Raw genomic sequence first — 19,624 nt, 5'->3', positions numbered from 1 at the left:
CCCCAAATCACACCACTGGTAAGAGGTGGCAAGGATGGAAGCCCAGCTTTCTGGCTTGAGCCCATACTACTCAGCTATCTCTCTTAATTTAGAAATTTTCTGTATGTTATCTATGTCAGTGTTCAAAATTAAATTTTGCTATTAGTTGTTCCTTGATCATGCTGTACATTAATTTCTCCCAACACTCTAAATGTCTCTCCACTTTCTCCCTGTTTGTGTGATTTCTGAGAAGTTGGGTATAATTCTTAACTTTGTTCCTCTAAAGGTAAGGTGTTTTTTTCCCTTTAGCTGCTGTCAGTTTTTCTTTATCTTTGATTTTCTGTATTTTGAAAATGGTATGCTTAAATAGGGGTTTTTTGGCATTTATCTTGCTTGGTGTTCTCTGAGCTTCCTGGATCTGTGGTTTGGTGTCTGACATTAGTTTGGGGGAAATTCTCAGTCATTATTATTTCAAATATTTCTTCTGTTCCTTTCTCTTTCTTTTCCTTCTGGTATTTCCATTATGTGTGTGCTTCCTTTTTTTTGTAGTTGTCCCAAGGTCCTTGGATATTCTGTTCTGTTTTTTTAAGTCCTTGTTCTCTTTGCTTTTTGGTCTTTTGAGGATTCTGTTGATAAATCCTCTTGCTCAGAGATTCCTTCCTCAGCTGTGTCCAGTTAAGGAGTAAGTCTTTCAAAGGCATTCTTCATTTCTGTTGCAGTGTTTACAATCTCTAGCATTTCTTTTTGGTTCTTTCTTAGGATTTCCATCTCTCTGCTTTACATCACCCATCTATTCTTGCATGCTGAATACTTTATCCATTAGAGCCCTTAGCATATTAAAAACAGGTGTTTTAAATTCCTGGTTTGATCATTATAATATCCTGCCATGTCTGGTTCTGATGTTTGCTCTGTCTCTTCAAATTGTGGTTTTTACCTTTTGGTATGCCTTGTAATTTTTTCTTGATAGCCAGACATGATGTACTGGGTAAAAAGAACTGCTGTAAATAAGCCTTTAGTAATATGGTGGTGAGGCCGGTTGGGAGAGGGGAAGAGTTCTGTAGTCCTGTGATTAGGTCTCAGTCTTTAAGTAAGCCTATGCCTCTGGATGGTGAACTTCACAAGCGTTTTTAATTTTTCTTATCCCCTCTTAGGTGAGAGGGAATGGCTAGAGCCAGCTGGAGTTGGGTATTTCCTTTCCCCCAGGTGAGTTAGGCTCTGATAAAATTCCAGCAGGTTAGGCTCTAGTTAATTAATTTCCCCTGAGATCAAGCCTTGTTAAGAACAGAGTGCTCTGTCGTATTTCAAAATGCTTCCTTTCTCCCTCCTCCTGCCAGCAGCAGGAGGGAATTTCTTTCCCCCATATTTATTGTGGGGACCTGGTTGAGCTCCTGCAGGTAAGTCTCACAATACTATGGGCTCTCACCCTCCCATGACTTCATCCTCTGGGAGGATTTTTTTTTTTTTTTTTTTTAATTTTTTTTTGGCTGTGTTGGGTCTTTGTTGCTGTGCATGGGATTTCTCTAGTTGCACCAAGCAGGGCCTACTCTTCATTGTGGTGCGCGGGCTTCTCATTGCGGTGGCTTCTCTTGTTGCAGAGCTCTAGGCATATGGGCTTCAGCAGTTGTGGAATGCAGGCTCAGTAGTTGTGGCACACAGGCTCAGTAGTTGTGGCACACGGACTTAGTTGCTCTGTGGCATGTGGGATCTTTCCGGACCAGGGCTCGAACCTGTGTCCTGTGCATTGGCAGGCAGATTCTTGACCACTGCACCACCAGGGAAGACCCCCACCCCGGGAGTTTTTAACTCTCAGAGTTGTCCACCCTGAGTTCCCAGCAATTCATCGTTTACAGTTCGGGTTTACAGACCTGGCACTGGTTCCTGCAGTGGTCTTTGCTCCTGACACTCTGCTCTGATAAACCGACTCCCTGTATTCACCTGTAGGTCTCTCCAATCTTGGGGACAGGGGTTTGCTCTGTGTCCTCCCCTCTTTTATGGATCAAAGAATAGTGGTTGGTCTTTCAGCCTGTTCAGCTTTTCACTTGTTAGGATTGAGTGGCGTCTTCCAAGCTCCTTACTGGTGGAACCAGGTTGCCTCAGTTTCCTCGTCTATAATATAGGCACAATAAACAGTACCTACCTTACAGAGTTATGATGAGGATGAAATGGATTAAAACATTTAAAGCATTTAGAACAGTTCCTGGCAAATAGTAAGCATTCAGTAAATGTTAGCAATTCTCCTCCTCTTCCTCTTTCTCCTCACTCTCCTCCTCCTCATCATATTGTTTCTATTGTTCCACAGTCTTAAGTAGTAACAAGCTGTGCCTCCTCTGTCAGCTCGCTAATGACAGCTCTGTTACACATAGTATAGAATTCTTTTTTTTTTTTTTTTTTTTTGTGGTACGCAGGCCTCTCACTGTTGTGGCCTCTTCCGTTGTGGAGCACAGGCTCCGGACATGCAGGCTCAGTGGCCATGGCTCACAGGCCCAGCCGCTCCGTGGCATGTGGGATCTTCCCGGACCGGGGCACGAACCCGTGTCCCCTGCATGGGCAGGGGGACTCTCAACCACTGCGCCACCAGGGAAGCCCTAGAATTCTTATAGTGGAGTTTTAGGAGGAAATATTTTATTTTTCCAGGATCTTAAATAATAGAATAAATATAGGAAAGTATTTTTATATGTTTTACTAGTGATGTGTTCCTCAATTCAAAAGTGATAAAACATCCCCCATTTCACTTTTTCTTTGTGTGTCAGATTACTTTCATCGTAAATTTTTACTTTATATTTTTACTTATACTTTTACTTATAGTTAATTGAGAAATTGAAGTTAATTTTATTGGAAACTCCATCATATGATTTGCAAGAGAAAAATATAATACAGTACCAAGGATCAATTCTAGAACTGCAAGAGCTCCTTCATCTTAAGTTTAACATAGCCACAGAAATACTTCTCAGAGTAAGTGTGATATTTTGCTTTATATGTTATTATTGACTTTTTTAAGAGTTAAGATTTTATATTATATAATTTTTAAAGTCCAGTGTCCTTTATTTTTTTGAAGACTTAAAAGGTAATGGAAAAGTCAGTAGAACAATTTAAGGCACATGTATTTATCCAGATTTAGCAACTGTGAATATTTTATTTTCTGTACACTCTAGATAAATCAGTTGACACAAGATTACAATTACTGGTAGTCACTCTATTTTTCCCAAATATCTTAGCACTAATGATAATATTCAAATAATCATAGAGCCATTGTTATACCTAAGAAAATTAATAATAATTCCATAATGTATTCCAATATCCAGTCCATATTTGTATTTTCCCTAATATTCCATGAATATCTTCTATAGCTGTTTTTGTTTTGTTTTGTTTTCTAAATGAGAAAACAATGTAAGGTCACACCTTGCTTTTGGCTATTTTCTCTCTTGGTTTCTTTTGGTCTAGAACACAATCACCTTTATAGGCTTGGTAGAATATGTTCTAATTATAAAAAGAACTGTAAAGAAGGCTTATTGTTAAGTTTATTCTTGGAAGTAATATTCATATTATAATTTTGCAGCTATTTTATCTATATTGTAAGAAAAAGCCAATAAGGAAATGTATTATAATTATTAGTAATCAAGATTTTTATTCTAAGAGAAAAAATATATATAGAAGAAAAGAAGATTAGAAAAAAATACAGTAATGTTAAATTTGTAGTGGAAGTATCAGTATGAAACAGATTTCTTTTTATTCCATAAAAAGGAACCAGGTCTAATTGTGGTAAATGGCTGATTCGAGTTTGGGGCAGGGAAAGTGAAAGATAAGGTTGTTATTGAAAGATGAGTTTCAGTTATCTTGTGCTAGAAAACAAGTAAATACTCAAAGACTAATGGAGTTGTAGCCAAAGAGACAGAACTAGCTTAAAGAAGCTCCCACTGATCAAGTTGGGGATAATTTGAATATCAGAAAGAATAATGACTATAATTGATTATAGCAGGCATCCCCAACCCCCGGGTCGAGGACTGGTACTGGTCCGTGGCCTGTTAGGAATGGGGCTGCACAGCAGGAGGTAAGTGGTGTGTGAGCGAGTGAAGCTTCGTCTGCCACTCCCCATTGCTTCCCATCGCTCACACTACTGCCTGAACCATTCCCCCGCACCACCCCAGTCTGTGGAGAAATTGTCTTCCACAAAACCGGTCCCTGGTGCTAACAAGGTTGGGGACCTCTGGATTATAGAACCTTGAATAAAATAAAAATTAATGAGTCTATAGTGATATTCCAAAATGGAAAGGGGAAAGTGGAGTGGCGGGTAGAGAGAACAGTTCTTTACCGAAGAATACCACCTGATGAATGTGGAAGGAATGATCAGTAAGATAATAACCATTTTTCAATCCCCAATGTAATAATTGATAAGGATCATCAATGGCTACCTCAATACGTAGGCGAAAAGTTTAGGAACACATTATTCTCATAGTGCCAAAGTATTAGACCACAGATTACTTACTGACTAGGATAAATGTACTTCGCAAGGGGAGATAGGGGTAGTCACCACGTTAACTAAGTGATCAAGTCCACATTGTTAACAGTAGGACATCATATGCCTCCTGATAGTATGCAATGTGAGGAACACAACATTACCTATTGTGCCTTCTTGCCGAAAATTGTTCATCTAATCTGATTAAACCTACCTAGACCTAACTTCCAGTGTACAAAAAATAAAGGGAATAGAGGAGCAAGTTAAACCATGAGGAAACAGCTAGATAAATTCACAATGTGGAACAGTTCTTCAAGGCAATTATCCTGGGCATTTCAAAAAGTTAATGTCATAGAAAAAAAAAAGTGTGGGAGAACAATCACTTTTATTTCTTTTTTTTTTTTTCTTTTCTTTTTTGGCCACACTGGCACAGCTTGCAGGATCTTAGTTCCCCCACCAGGGATCGAACCTGTGCCTCGTGAAATGGAAGTATAGAGTCCTAACCACTGGACCACCAGGGAATTCCCAGAACAATCACTTAAAAAAAAAAAAAGCAATAAATTCACCTCCCAGTACATTTAAATTTTTACATTATAGGAACCAAATACATATTGACTTATTTAAGCCCTTTGAAAGAGCTAATATCTTAAGCAATAGGCATCAAGCTATGTTAGTCTTTATAAAAGAATTCTTAAGAACATCCTTAAATTGTGTGTTTAATGTTGATTATCAAGTATTGGACTAGTAAAACACAAAACTCATCTGGATATTTTGTTTTCTAAACTTGGTATGTTCAGAAATAGGCTAACTTTTGCAGTAGCATAATCTACATTTTAATAAGGTAAGGATAAAGAAGCATGTATATAGTTAAAATGAAAAGTCACAAATAATGTTAAAATTGAAAAGGGTAACCTAAGAGTAATCCACAAGTGCTACCTGGGAATACAGGAGCAACTTCAATCCTTAGACACCGTAAGAGAAACTGAGTAGTAAATGGGGAGCACATTTAATTGAGTAAATATGTTTTTGTTGTTTAGAGAATTTTTAAAAACAATTCTTTGTTATTTTGATTGAACCTTATTTTTACCCAAATTTCTCTTTTCTTTTTATTTTTTTCAAGGTTTCTTTCTTAATTATTATTTACTTTTTGGCTGCGTTGGGTCTCTGTTGCTGTGCGTGGACTTTCTCTAGTTGCGGCGAGTGGGGGCTACTCTTTGTTGCAGTGCGCCAGGCTTCTCATTGCGGTGGCTTCTCTTGTTGAGGAGCACCGGCTCTAGGCACGCGGGCTTCAGTAGGTGTGGCTCGCGAGCTGTAGAATGCAGGCTCAGTAGTTGTGGCGCACAGGCTTAGTTGCTCTTCGGCATGTGGGATCTTCCCAGAACAGGGATCAAACCTGTGTCCCCTGCATTGGCAGGCGGATTCTTAACCACTGCGCCACCAGGGAAGTCCCCAAATTACTCTTTTAATATTGAAGGGAATCCAACACCTAAGTGATGAAGTAACTTATCTAAATTGCGTAATTTATGAGGCCTCTAATCTTAATAATGTTTTCTTTTTCTCTTACAGCAAGCTAGTACTTTAGCAGATCTGGACAGTGGAAACATGGAAAAAGTCATTCGAGATGAAAATGTTACTTTATATGTATGGGCAAACCTCAAGAAGAATCCAAGGTATTCCCATGGGTGATACTATAGGTCTGAAGACATTATATAGTCACATGACCAAGCAGATGCCTGTTGCATTACAGCATGGCATACTTGTAAAAACCCATGTTAGAAAGTCAGCCACCTGGGGTTTGACTCAGAGACCTGCCATTTATCTTAAGCAAGTTAGTTAGCCTTGTTATGCCTCAGTATATCAACAGTAAAATGATTATATCACTTAACTTAATAGGATTGGGCTGAGGATTAAATGTTAACACGTGTAAAGGTCATATATAGTGTGGTGTCTAGCACAAATATACACTGACTAAATATCAGGGTCTTCCTCTTCTTTTCACCCACTTAACCTCCCTCCCCACCAAAAAGTAGAAGTGGTAGGTGCTCTCTACATGGCAATCTGAAACTTTTAAAAAATTTATCTTTTGTGAACTGTTAATGCTTTCAAAAAAGAATACTTTTCATATTTATTATTTTTTAGATAATTTAAGTGATGTTTCCCTGATTATTTTCAACAAAGTAATATCATTCTGAGGAATGATAGAGATAATGATAAATTCACGATCACTTGGTTGCTGCTTTATCTCAAACATTTCAAAATAATTGAGTTAGTATGGCAGCAAGTTTTAGGAAAAAATGATCTGAATAAAAGTTAGGAGGCCTAGGTTCTGGTCCCAACTCTGAAAAGACTAGTCCTATGACAGTGGAAAGTATTGGGTTTTATTTCTGATATTTAGTAAAAGTAAGGAACAAAGTATTTTCCAAGTTACATTTGCTACAAAATACTTTGTGGTTTAAATCAGAGTCAATATATTAATATAACCTTTTTCATTGTAAAATATGTTAGATCCAGAAGGATGAAGAAAATTAATCTGTATAATTTTAAAAGAAGAAAAGTAAAATGAATATCCCTGTATTAACTACCCAGGCTTAAGAAGAGAATTAGATGGTATCTTTTACTAGGATAAGGAATAGTGGAAGCAGAACAAGTTTTGTTTTACTTTGATGGTGATGGTGAGAGAGCAGGGGGTGGTCAGTATGATGAGCTCAGTGTCGGACTTGTTGAGTTTGAAGTACCTATGACACATCAAAGTGCAACTGTCTGAAAGCATTGAGAGAAATCTGAGTTGGAGACATATTTTGCAGAGTCATACAGATTGATAGTTCTTAACTTTTGGGGAGTCATAGACTCTTATGAACTTTATTACATATGCTCACACATATGTAAGGGCATTTTTGGACCTTTTAAAGTTCATTCAGGGATGCTTCTTCCCCTAGGAAACATAGAACTCATGTTAAACACTCCTGATAATATAAATAATAATTGAAGTCATAGAAATAATAATATCCAGAGAGAGTATGTAGAGGGAGAAGAAAGAAGGGCTCAGGATGGAGAGTCAAGTAACATCAACGTTTAAGGGATACTTAGGAAGGAGACCATACAAAGGAAACAGAGAAGGAGCTGCCAGAGATGGAGGAGAAGAGTATAGAGTCATGGATCCCAAAGGAGAGTTTTGAGAAGGTAACATCAGCAACTGGATCCAAATGCTGCAAAGAAAGCAAGTATGGGTCAGGACTCAAAACTGTGGTGAAATTAAAGTGGAGAGAAATACTGCTTAGGTATAAGCTTACAACAGACATAGAATTTTCTAGAGCCTCATCCTTTTCGTTAAATTAATTAACAGGTACAGAAGTATCAGATTCTCTGAGACACAAATTGGATTTGAAATTCCAAGGATATTAGCAACATCTGACATTGCTCTACGACTCCTACATACTCGCTATGATCATGTCACGCCATTAGGCCTTGTTCCAACAGCATCACAAGAACACACTTCCACGGTAACTTACTTTGGCAAAGACGAAGTTAAGAGTGTAGAAGCAGCAGTCAGCAAAGATCTCCAAAAAGAGTATAAAGAACAAGAAAATGAGTCTAACTCAGTTCATGAGGAAGAAACAAAAGTTGATGAACAAGGTGGTATTGAAGGACAAACGGTAGGACACTTATTTTTTTTAATTAAGAATTTAATTGCATTTATTTTTATTTTAATTTTTTTGGCTGTGCCGTGCAGCATGTGGGATCTTAGTTCCCCAACCAGAGATCGAACCTGTGCCCCCTGCAGTGGAAGCATGGAGTCCTAACCACTGGACTGCCAGGGAATTCCCTAAGACACTTTAAATGTACATTTTTTCTTCATGTAACAGGTGTTATAGATTCCCTTGATGCATTCTCAAGATTTTTTCCTAAACAACTAGAAACTGAAAGCTACTTTCTTGCCAATGGCTCAGTTTTGTGTGTGTGTGTTTTTCTTGCCTTCGATTCATAGTCACTATTCATAGTTGAGCCTGTTGCTTCCACATCCTAAAGTTGAGGACAGGAATTGCTAATTTTTATTTTAGGTTCACTCCTGAAAAGCTTTGAAGCAATTTAATTTGTGCGTATTTATTATATTACAAACTCACTTAGGGAACTTGTGATAAATACTTTCACAAACTGAAGGATTATCTTACATTACTCTTACTTCCTCAGCTTTTGGTTTTGTAAGAAAGAATTATATGAAGTAAAAACTGATATTTTTTAAACTGTTATACTCTCTTAAAATTTGACATCTTTTAAAAAAATTGGACATCTTTAGATATGTTAGTTGAGCAATTTAATAATCATATTCTATTAGTTGGTTTCTGTTCTTTTTTTCTTTCTATTTCAAGGATTTTCAAGCTACTTACTTATTAAGGTAGAATAAATTGTCCCTTTAGAATTTAGTAATACTTTCTCAGAACTGAGCAGCTTTTTGTTTGGCCATGGACAATCTGCATTTTAGGAAGGACCAGGTTTTCCTACAAGTACTTAAGATATGAAGTGTACTGGTTTATTGGTTTGTTTTCTTTAAACACAGGTGAGGGTTAAGAATTAAATTGAATACAAATTTGAAATCAGAATAAGGATTATTAGATATTCTTAGAACATATTTAATTGAAAAATTTCATTTGATTCCACCAGAATCAAAACTTATAATGATTCTACAGCAATATAAAAAATGGATAAGACATGATGGTCAGTACAAAGAACAGTATTTAGAGTATGATTACAATGATGAAAAAATTAAAAAGGCATAAGGAGAGGAGAACCCAGAAACCTGTATATAGCTGATATTTCACAGAGGTGGGAAATAAGTGATTGATTCTTCTTTAAAAATTTGTCACTTTTAAAGGAATGTTTTTTGAGCAATCTGGTAGCTTTTATAATGAAAAAAGTCATTTTCCCTCTCAGGTAACATGGTAGCATTACTAGAGTTCAACAATATTTCCAGTTTTCTTCCCTTTCCTGGACAGGAAGGGAAGAATTACACTGCTCGCCCCCTTGAAATTAGGGGTGACCATGTGACTTGCTTTAGCTAGTAAGATGTGAGTGGAAGTGACACACTGATTTCTAAGAGGGGGGAAACAAAGAATGAGTAAATGGGTGCTGGATGTTACATTATTTAAATGTTCAGTAGAAAATAAAATGAAGACCCATAAACTTACAATAAAATTTGGCGGGATTTGTGACTGAAAATTCATGAAAACAAAGAACAAATTAAAAACTATCAAAATTGTCGTATGAAAAGAGTATCTAAAAATGTTTGGTCTTGATCTGATAAAAATATTGAATAACTTCTGCTCCTCAAGTTCCTTGATCATATTTTATGAAAAATCCATCAACAGTTTACCTAAGAATTTGACATTACTAACTTAAAAGTTATGAAACAATAATTAGAAAACATATAATTTGAAATATTACTTGAATTTAGATGGCTAAAGCAATTCTTCCTTATACATGTATGTCTCAGTTAAAGCAGCCTTATGCAGTAATGACTCATTATAGTTCTGTGTATAAAACTACCAAAAATAGTTTTATATTAAATATATCATCATATGAATTCACTATAATACCAAACAGTGCAGTTATATATTTTTCTCCAGGTCCGTCATCTATTAGAGTAAGAAGTCATTTCCTTTACTCTCAGCTGGTGAGCTCAAAGTTACCAAGCTAAGCTTTCCTCAGTTAAATGACCCTTTCCAACGTGTTTAACTATATCTATTTTTTTTTCTATTATTCTTTAATGTTTTATTGAACCATTTCAATTTATAATGATGACTACAGGTATACCAATGCTAATGTTGATAATGCCACAAAAGTACGTCAAGGAAAAGCATTCTACTGGATGGTAATGCATATTTTATGGAATACTGAAGCTTTTCTCAAATAAGTAGCCTAAAGATCAGACAATTAGTAATATAGCAGAAATAGTTTTACCCTATGAAACTTCACCACAGCCTGGGAAGCTTGACTGAGAATTGTGTGAATGGTACATGGAGGAACCTGGCTGGCAGAACTTTGTTATCAGGGGATTGAAAAAGAGAAAATTGCCTAGCAGATGAGACTAAACTTAATTTAGTTAGCACCCCTGTTTCCAGGAGCCAGTCCTCTCGTCACACCAAACAGGCGTGTGTGTAGTTGCTTATGCTTATGGATGTGTGCTCTCCCATCCTTCCAAAACCTCCACGGCATTCTGAAAAGTTAACATGAGTAATGCTGAAGCAGGGATGATTTCCACAGAAGCAGAAGAATCCCATAGTAGTGCCTAAGTGTACCGAGGCAGGTGGGAAAAGCCATCTCCTGTGCTGAAAGAGGATCGTTGGGGCAGGGGGGAGACAGTGGCAGTAAACTGCAGAGAGTGAAGAATCAATCTCCCACCTCAGAACCACTTGCCCTGCTAAGCTGGGGAGGAAAGGAAAGAGAGCTGATAGAAACAGTTGTCAGCTGGGCCTCCACTTGTCACTAATTTTGAACAGAGCACATTTGTAGAGCACATTTTGTAAATGTGAGTAGGCTTCAGGGAGCAAAAATCAGTGGAGGGACTTCCCTGGTATCCCAGTGGTTAGGACTCTGCACTCCTACTGCAGGGGCCATGGGTTCCATCCCTGGTCAGGGAACTGAGATCCCACAAGTGGAGTAGCAAAAAAAAAAAAAAAAAAAATCATTGGATTTATAAAGAGAGTCAGCAGCTCAAAAGAAGGGGATAAAGATAATTTGGTGGAATTTATGGAGGAAAAAATTAAAACAGATGGGGAAAGAAGTAGGAGATCTAGTATCTATGTAAAAGAAGTTCCAGAACACAAAGGAAAGGATAAGTTTAATATAATGATTGGCACTGTGACCGCTAGCTAAGATATGAAATAAATTTCCATTCATACTTCCCTCTACAGACTAAAAAAAAGTAACAGATTTTATTTTTTTTAATATAAAAAAAAACTAATCAAAGACTCATAAAATAATAAAAGTATTTGAAGAGAATGTAGGGAAGTTATTTTATCATATATACTAAGAAGGTCCTTCTTACTTCTTAGTGCATCAAAACCATACAAGAAAAGGAGGTTATGAATTCAAACATTTGTATAGCAAAATAAACCTCACTGTAAACAAACTTGAAAGACAATGGACTGGGAAAAATATTTAAACATATAAAACAAATGGTTAGTATCCTAATATAAAGAACTCATAGCTGCGGAATTGTCTCCGGGCGCAGCTGACGGAAGCCCCGTCTCCTCAGGACCCGCTGGGGCTTTGGCTTCTGGAACACGTAGGACTACGTCCATGCTGATGGCTGGGCTTCGGGACAACTTGGGGTCGAGTCCACACTAACGGAAGCCGGGTCTCCTCAGGACCCGCTGGGGCTTCAGCTTTGGGACATCATGGGGTCCATTTCTCTCTAACAGGAGCCTGGTCTCCTCAGGACCTGCCGGGACGTGATGTCACTAAGGGAAAAGGCTGCACCGCACAGCATGGGGGACCCTAGTTCCCTGACCAGGGATTGAACCCACACACCCTGCAGTGGAAGCGTGAATTCCAAACCACTGGACTGCCAGGGAAGTCCTGGTCCTTTATTATAAAAAGGTTGCCCTCGAGAAGCAAGAAGAACTACAGTCCTTCAGCCTGTGGAACAAAAACCACATTCACAGAAAGATAGACGAGATGAAAAGGCAGAGGGCTATGTACCAGATGAAGGAACAAGATAAAACCCCAGAAAAACAACTAATGAAGTGGAGATAGGCAACCTTCCAGGAAAAGAATTCAGAATAATGATAGTGAAGATGATCCAGGACCTCGGAAAAAGCATGGAGGCAAAGATCAAGAAGATGCAAGAAATGTTTAACAAAGACCTAGAAGAATTAAAGAACAAACAAACAGATGAACAATACAATAACTGAAATGAAAACTACACTAGAAGGAATCAATAGCAGAATAACTGAGGCAGAAAAACAGATAAGTAACCTGGAAGACAGAATGATGGAATTCACTGCTGCGGAACACAATAAAGAATGAAAAGAAATGAAGGCAGCATAAGAGACCTCTGGGATAGCATTAAACGCAACAACATTCACATTATAGGGGTCCCAGAAGGAGAAGAGAGAGAGAAAGGACCAGAGAAAATATTTGAAGAGATTATAGTCGAAAACTTCCCTAACATGGGAAAAGAAATAGCCACCCAAGTCCAGGAAGTGCAGAGAGTCCCATACAGGATAAACCCAAGGAGAAACACACCGAGACACACAGTAATCAAATTGGCAAAAATTAAAGACAAAGAAAAATTATTGAAAGCAGCAAGGGAAAAACGACAACATACAAGGGAACTCACATAAGGTTAACAGCTGATTTCTCAGCAGAAACTCTACAAGCCAGAAGGGAGTGGCACAATATACTTAAAGTGATGAAAGGGAAGGACCTACAACCAAGATTACTCTACCCAGCAAGGATCTCATTCAGATTTGATGGAGAAATCAAAAGCTTTACAGACAAGCAAAAGCTAAGAGAATTCAGGACCACCAAACCAGCTCTACAACAAATGTTAAAGGAACTTCTCTAAGTGGGAAACACAAGAGAAGGAAAGGACCTACAAAAACAAACCCAAAACAATTAAGAAAATGGTCATAGGAACATACATATTGATAATTACCTTAAATATGAATGGATTAAATGCTCCAACCAAAAGACACAGGCTCGCTGAATGGATACAAAAATAAGGCCCATATATATGCGGTCTACAAGAGACCCACTTCAGACCTAGGGACACATACAGGCTGAAAGTGAGGGGATGGAAAAAGATATTCCATGCAAATGGAAATCAAAAGAAAGCTGGAGTAGCAATACTCACATCAGATAAAATAGACTTCAAAATAAAGAATGCTACAAGAGACAAGGAAGGACACTACATAATGATCAAGGGATCAATCCAAGAAGAAGATATAACAATTATAAATATATATGCACCCAACATAGGAACACCTCAATACATAAGGCAACTGCTAACAGCTCTAAAAGGGGAAATCAACAGTAACACAATAATAGTGGGGGACTTTAACACCTCACTTACACCAATGGAAAGATCATCCAAAATGAAAATAAATAAGGAAACAGAGGCTTTAAATGACACAATAGACCAGATAGATTGAATTGATATTTATAGGACATTCCATCCAAAAACAGCAGATTACACTTTCTTCTCAAGTGCGCACGGAACGTTCTCCAGGATAGATCACATCTTGGGTCACAAATCAAGCCTCAGTAAATTTAAGAAAATTGAAATCATATCAGGCATCTTTTCTGACCACAACACTATGAGATTAGAAATGAATTACAGGGAAAAAAACGTAAATAATACAAACACATGAAGGCTAAACAATGCGTTACTAAATAACCAAGAGATCACTGAAGAAATCAAAGAAGAAATCAGAAAATACGTAGATATCAATGACAGTGAAAACATGACAATCCAAAACTTATGGTATGCAGCAAAAGCAGTTCTAAGAGGGAAGTTTATAGCTATACAAGACTACCTCAAGAAACAAAAAAAATATCTCTAATAAACAATCTAACCTTACACCTAAAGGAACTAGAGAAAGAAGAACAAACAAAACCCAAAGTTAGCAGAAGGAAAGAAATCATAAAGATCAGAGCAGAAATAAATGAAATAGAAACAAAGAAAACAATAGCAAAGATCAATAAAATTAAAAGCTGTTTCTTTGAGAAGATAAACAAAATTCATAAACCATTAGCCAGACTCATCAAGAAGAAGAGGGAGAGGACTCAAATCAATAAAATTAGAAATGAAAAAGGAAAAGTTACAACAGACACTGCAGAAATACAAAGCATCCAAGAAATGACTACAAGCAATTCTATGCCAATAAAATGGACAACCTGGAAGAAATAGACAAATTCTTAGAAAGGTATAACCTTCCAAGACTGAACCAGGAAGAAATAGAAAATATGAACAGACCAATCACAAGTAATGAAATTGAAACTGTGATTAAAAATCTTCCAACAAACAAAAGTCCAGGACCAGATGGCTTCACAGGTGAATTCTATCAAACATTTAGAGAAGAGCTAACACCCATCCTTCTCAAACTCTTCCAAAAAATTGCAGAGGAAGGAACACTCCTAAACTCATTCTATGAGGCCACCATCACCCTGATACCAAAACCAGACAAAGATACTACAAAAAAAGAAAATTACAGACCAATATCACTGATGAATATAGATGCAAAACTCCTCAACAAAATACTATCAAACAGAATCCAACAACACATTAAAAGGGTCATACACCATAATCAAGTGGGATTTATCCCAGGAATGCAAGGATTCTTCAATATATGCAAATCAATCAATGTGACTCACCATACTGACAAATTGAAGAAAAACCATATGATCATCTCAATAGATGCGGAAGAAGCTTTTGACAAAATTCAACACCGATTTATGATAAAAACCTCCAGAAAGTGGGCATAGAGGGAACCTACCTCAACATAATAAAGGCCATATACGGCAAACCGACAGTAAACATCATTCTCAATGGTGAAAAACTGAAAGCATTTCCTCTAAGATTAGGAACAAGACAAGGATGTCCACTCTCACCACTATTATTCAACATAGTTTTGGAAGTCCTAGCCATGGCAGTCAGAGGAGGAAAAGAAAAATAAAGGAATACAAATTGGAAAAGAAGAAGTAAAACATGTCATCACGGCAGATGACATGATACTATACATAGAGAATCGTAAAGATGCCACCAGAAAACTACGAGAGCTAATTGATGAATTTGGTAAAGTTGCAGGATACAAAATTAATGCACAGAAATCTCTTGCATTCCTATACACAAATGATGAAAACTCTGAAAGAGAAATTAAGGAAACACTCCCATTTACCACTGCAACAAAAAGAATAAAATACCTAGGAATCAACCTACCTAGGGAGACAAAAGACCTGTATGCAGAAAACTGTAAGATACTGATGAAAGAAATTAAAGATGATACCAACAGATGGAGAGATATACCATGTTCTTGGATTGGAAGAATCAATATTGTGAAAATGACTATACTACCCAAAGCAATCTATGGATTCAATGCAATCCTTATCAAATTACCAATGGCATTTTTTACAGAACTAGAACAAAAAAATCTTAAAATTTGTATGGAGACACAAAAGACCCCAAATAGCCAAAGTAGTCTTGAGGGAAAAAAACGGAGCTGGAGGAATCAGGCTCCCTGACTTCAGACTATACTACAAAGCTACAGTAATCAAGACAATATGGTACTGGCACAAAAGCAGAAACATAGATCAATGGAACAAGATAGAAAGCCCAGAGATAAACTCACACACCTATGGTCAACTAATCTATGACAAAGGAGGCAAGGATATACAGTGGAGAAAAGACAGTCTCTTCAATAAGTGGTGCTGGGAAAACTGGACAGCTACATGTAAAAGAATGAAATTAGAACACTCCCTAACACCATACACAAATATAAACTCAAAATGGATTCGAGACCGAAATGTAAGACCGGACACTATAAAACTCTTAGAGGAAAACATAGGAAGAACACTCTTTGCCATAAATCACAGCAAGATCTTTTTTGATTCACCTCCTAGAGTAATGTAAATAAAAACAAAACTAAACAAATGGGACCTAATGAAACTTCAAAGCTTTTGTACAGCAAAGGAAACCATAAACAAGACAAAAAGACAACCCTCAGAATGGGAGAAAATATTTGCAAACAAATCAACAGAGAAAGGATTAATCTCCAAAATATATAAATAGCTCATGCAGCTGAATATTAAGAAAACAAACAACCCAATCCAAAAATGGGTAGAAGACCTAAATAGACATTTCTCCAAAGAAGACATACAGATGGCCAAGAAGCACATGAAAAGCTGCTCAACATCACTAATTATTAGAGAAATGCAAATCAAAACTACAATGAGGTATCATCTCACACCAGTTAGACTGGGCATCATCAGAAAATCTACAAACAACAAATGCTGGAGAGGGTGTGGAGAAAAGGATACCCTCTTGCACTGTTGGTGGGAATGTAAATTGATACAGCCACTATGAAGAACAGTATGGAGGTTCCTTAAAAAACTAAAAATAGAATTACTGTATCATCCAGCCATTCCACCACTGGGCATATACCCAGAGGAAACGATAATTCAAAAAGACACATGCACCTCAATGTTTATTGCAGCACTATTTACAATAGCCAGGTCATGGAAGCAACCTAAATGCCCATTGACAGACGAATGGATAAAGAAGATGTGTTACATATATACAATGGAATATTGCTCGGCCATAAAAAGGAACGAAATTGGGTCATTTGTTGAGACATGGATGGATCTAAAGACTGTTATACAGAGTGAAGTAAGTCAGAAAGAAAAACAAATATTGTATATTAACGCATATATGTGGAACCTAGAAAAATGGTACAGATGAACTGGTTTGCAGGGCAGAAATTGAGACACAGATGTAGAGAGCAAACGTATGGACACCAAGGGGGAAAAACGGGTGTGGTGGTGGTGGTGTGATGAATTGGGCGATTGGGATTGACATGTATACACATCAGTGTATGTGTATACACTGATGTGTATAAAATTGATGACTAATAAGAACCTGCCGTATAAAAAAAAAAGAGAACTCATACAAATTGGTAAGACAATTTCCTAATATAAAATTAGGCAAAGGACTTGAGTAGACAGATGAGAAGAGAAATGCAACTAGTCAATAAAAATATGAAAAAATAACCAAATAAATAATCAAATTTGAACTGACATTGTATCACTTCTTATCAGATTGAGCATGAGAGGTTGCAGGCATTTTCACATACTGTTGTTAAAAATTTGTACAGTCTTAAGGGAAATTTGGTACTATGTAAATGTACCTATTAGTGATTTTAATTTTAGTGATTTATTATTATGAAATAATAGAACAAGTAAATAAAAATGAATGCTACAATGTTCATTGAAGTTTTTTTGTATTAGCAAATATAGTCCACAGTTTAATTATAAAATATCCAGTCAAGTAGTAGCTTTCAAAATGATGATATAGACTTTATATCCTTTTTTTAATTAAAAAAACTTTTATTGGGAAATACTTGACATACGGCATTATATTAGTTTCAGGTGTACAACACAATGATTTGATATTTCTATATACTGTGAAATAATCTCCATAATAAGTTGAGTTAACATTCATCATCACATATAGTTGCAATTCTTTTTTTGTTATGAGAACTTTTAAGATCTCTCTTACCAACTTTCAAATATAAAATACAGTATTATTGACTATAGTCACCATGTTGTACATTTCAACCCAAGAATTTATTTATTTATAACCGGAGGTTTGTACCTTTTGGCCACCTTCACCCATTTTGTCCACCTCCACCCCTGAGACTGGCAACCACCAATCTGTTCCCTGTATCTGAGTTCACTTTTTTTTTTTTTAGATTCCACAAAAAAGTGAGATCATACGGTATTTGTCTTTCTCTGTCTGACATTTCACGTAGCATAATGCCCTCAGGGTCCACCATGTTGTCTCAAATGGCAAGATTTCCGTATTTTTTATGGCTGAATATTATTCCATTATCTCTATATATCACATTTTCTTTATCCATTCATCCATTGATGAACTCTTACATTGCTTCCATGTCTTGGCTATTGTGAATAGTGCTGCAGTGAACATGGAAGTACATACATCTTTTCGAGTTAGTACTTTTGTTTCCTTCAGATAAATACCCAAAAGTGGAATTGCTGGATCATATGGTAGTTTTATTTTTAATTTTTTTGAAGAAACTCCATAATGTTTTCCATAGTCGCTGCACCATTTTACATTCCCACCAACAGTGCACAAGGATCCCCTTTTCTCCACATTCTCACCAGCATTTATTTCTTGTCTTTTTGATAATAGCTATTCTAACAGGTGATATTTCATTGTAGTTTTGATTTGCATTTCCCTGATGACTAGTGATGTTGAGCACCTTTTCATGTGCCTTTTGGCCATCTGTATGTCTTCCTTTGAAAAATGTCTATTCATATCCTCTGCCCATTTTTTGTTTGGAATGTTGGGCATTTTGCTTTTTGTTTGTTTGTTTGTCTGGCTGCATTGGGTCTTCATTGCTGTGCGCGGGCTTTCTCTAGTTGCAGCGAGTGGGGGCCACTCCTCATTGTGGTGCACGGGATTCTCAGTGTGGTGGCTTCTCTTGTTGCAGAGCACAGGCTCCAGGCATACGGGCTGAGTAGTTGTGGCTTATAGGCTTCAGAGCTCAGGCTCAGTAGTTGTGGAGCACGGGCTTATTTGCTCCATGGCATGTGGGACCCTCCCGGACCAGAGATCAAACCTGTGTCCCCTGCATTGGCAGGCAGATTCTTAACCACTGCACCACCAGGGAAGGCCCATTTTTGCTATTGAGTTGTATGAGTTCTTTATGCATTTTGAATATTAACTTCTTATCAGATATTTGATTTGCAAATATTTTCTCACATTTGGTAGGTTGCCTTTTCATTTTGTCAGGTGTTTCTTCTGCTGTGTAGAAGCTTTCTAGTTCGATGTTGTCCCACTTGTTTATTTTTGCTTTTGTTATATTTGCTTTTGGTGTCAAATCCAAAAAATCATCGCCAAGACTGATGTCAAGGAATTTATCCCACCTATGTCTTCTTTTAGGAGTTTTGTGGTTTCAGATCTATGTTCAGATGTTTAATCCATTTTGAGGTAATTTTCGTTTATAGTATAAATAGTGGTCTCAACCACATTCATTACACCCACCACACAACTTGCAATAGATTTGGCAATAGCAATCCCTTTATGAGCAGGAACTGTAATTATGCTTCCACCATAAAACAAAAGCATCTCTAGCCCACTTTCTACCACAAGGAACACCAATTTCTCTTATCCCTGTGCTAGTAATTATTGAAACTGTTGGCTTATTTGTCCAACCAATGGCCCTAGCTGTATGACTAATATCACAGCTGGCCATCTATTAATTTATTTAATTGAAGGGGCAACCCTGGCCCTAATAAGCATTATCCCTACCACAGCCTTCATTACATTTGTTATTCTCATTCTACTCACGATCCTTGAATTTGCAGCAGCCCTTATTCAAGCTTACATATGCACCCTGCTAGTGAGCCTCTACTTACACAATGACACATAATGACCCACCAAACCCATGCATT

General features: G+C 37.1%; 1 protein-coding gene across 3 annotated transcripts in view; it reads left to right on the top strand.

Moving 5' to 3' along the window:
• The window catches only part of DNAI7 (dynein axonemal intermediate chain 7), an 83,896-nt gene that overhangs the window by 30,848 nt on the left and 33,424 nt on the right, over window positions 1–19,624 (top strand). For all 3 annotated transcript variants that reach the window (XM_089920391.1, XM_022577792.3, XM_089920390.1), the window contains 3 exons: window positions 2,785–2,931; window positions 5,999–6,102; window positions 7,776–8,085. In XM_089920391.1, coding sequence (XP_089776517.1) covers window positions 2,785–2,931; window positions 5,999–6,102; window positions 7,776–8,085 — 561 coding nt within the window. The remainder of the gene's footprint in view (window positions 1–2,784; window positions 2,932–5,998; window positions 6,103–7,775; window positions 8,086–19,624) is intronic.

The sequence above is a fragment of the Delphinapterus leucas genome, chromosome 11 (assembly GCF_059928025.1).
Source record: "Delphinapterus leucas isolate spDelLeu-1000000601 "Yukka" chromosome 11, BTC_Dleu_Yukka2, whole genome shotgun sequence".
NCBI classification, from domain to species: domain Eukaryota; kingdom Metazoa; phylum Chordata; class Mammalia; order Artiodactyla; family Monodontidae; genus Delphinapterus; species Delphinapterus leucas.
The sequence above is the reverse complement of the archived record's forward strand: the minus strand, read 5'-3'. Positions and strand labels throughout refer to the sequence as shown.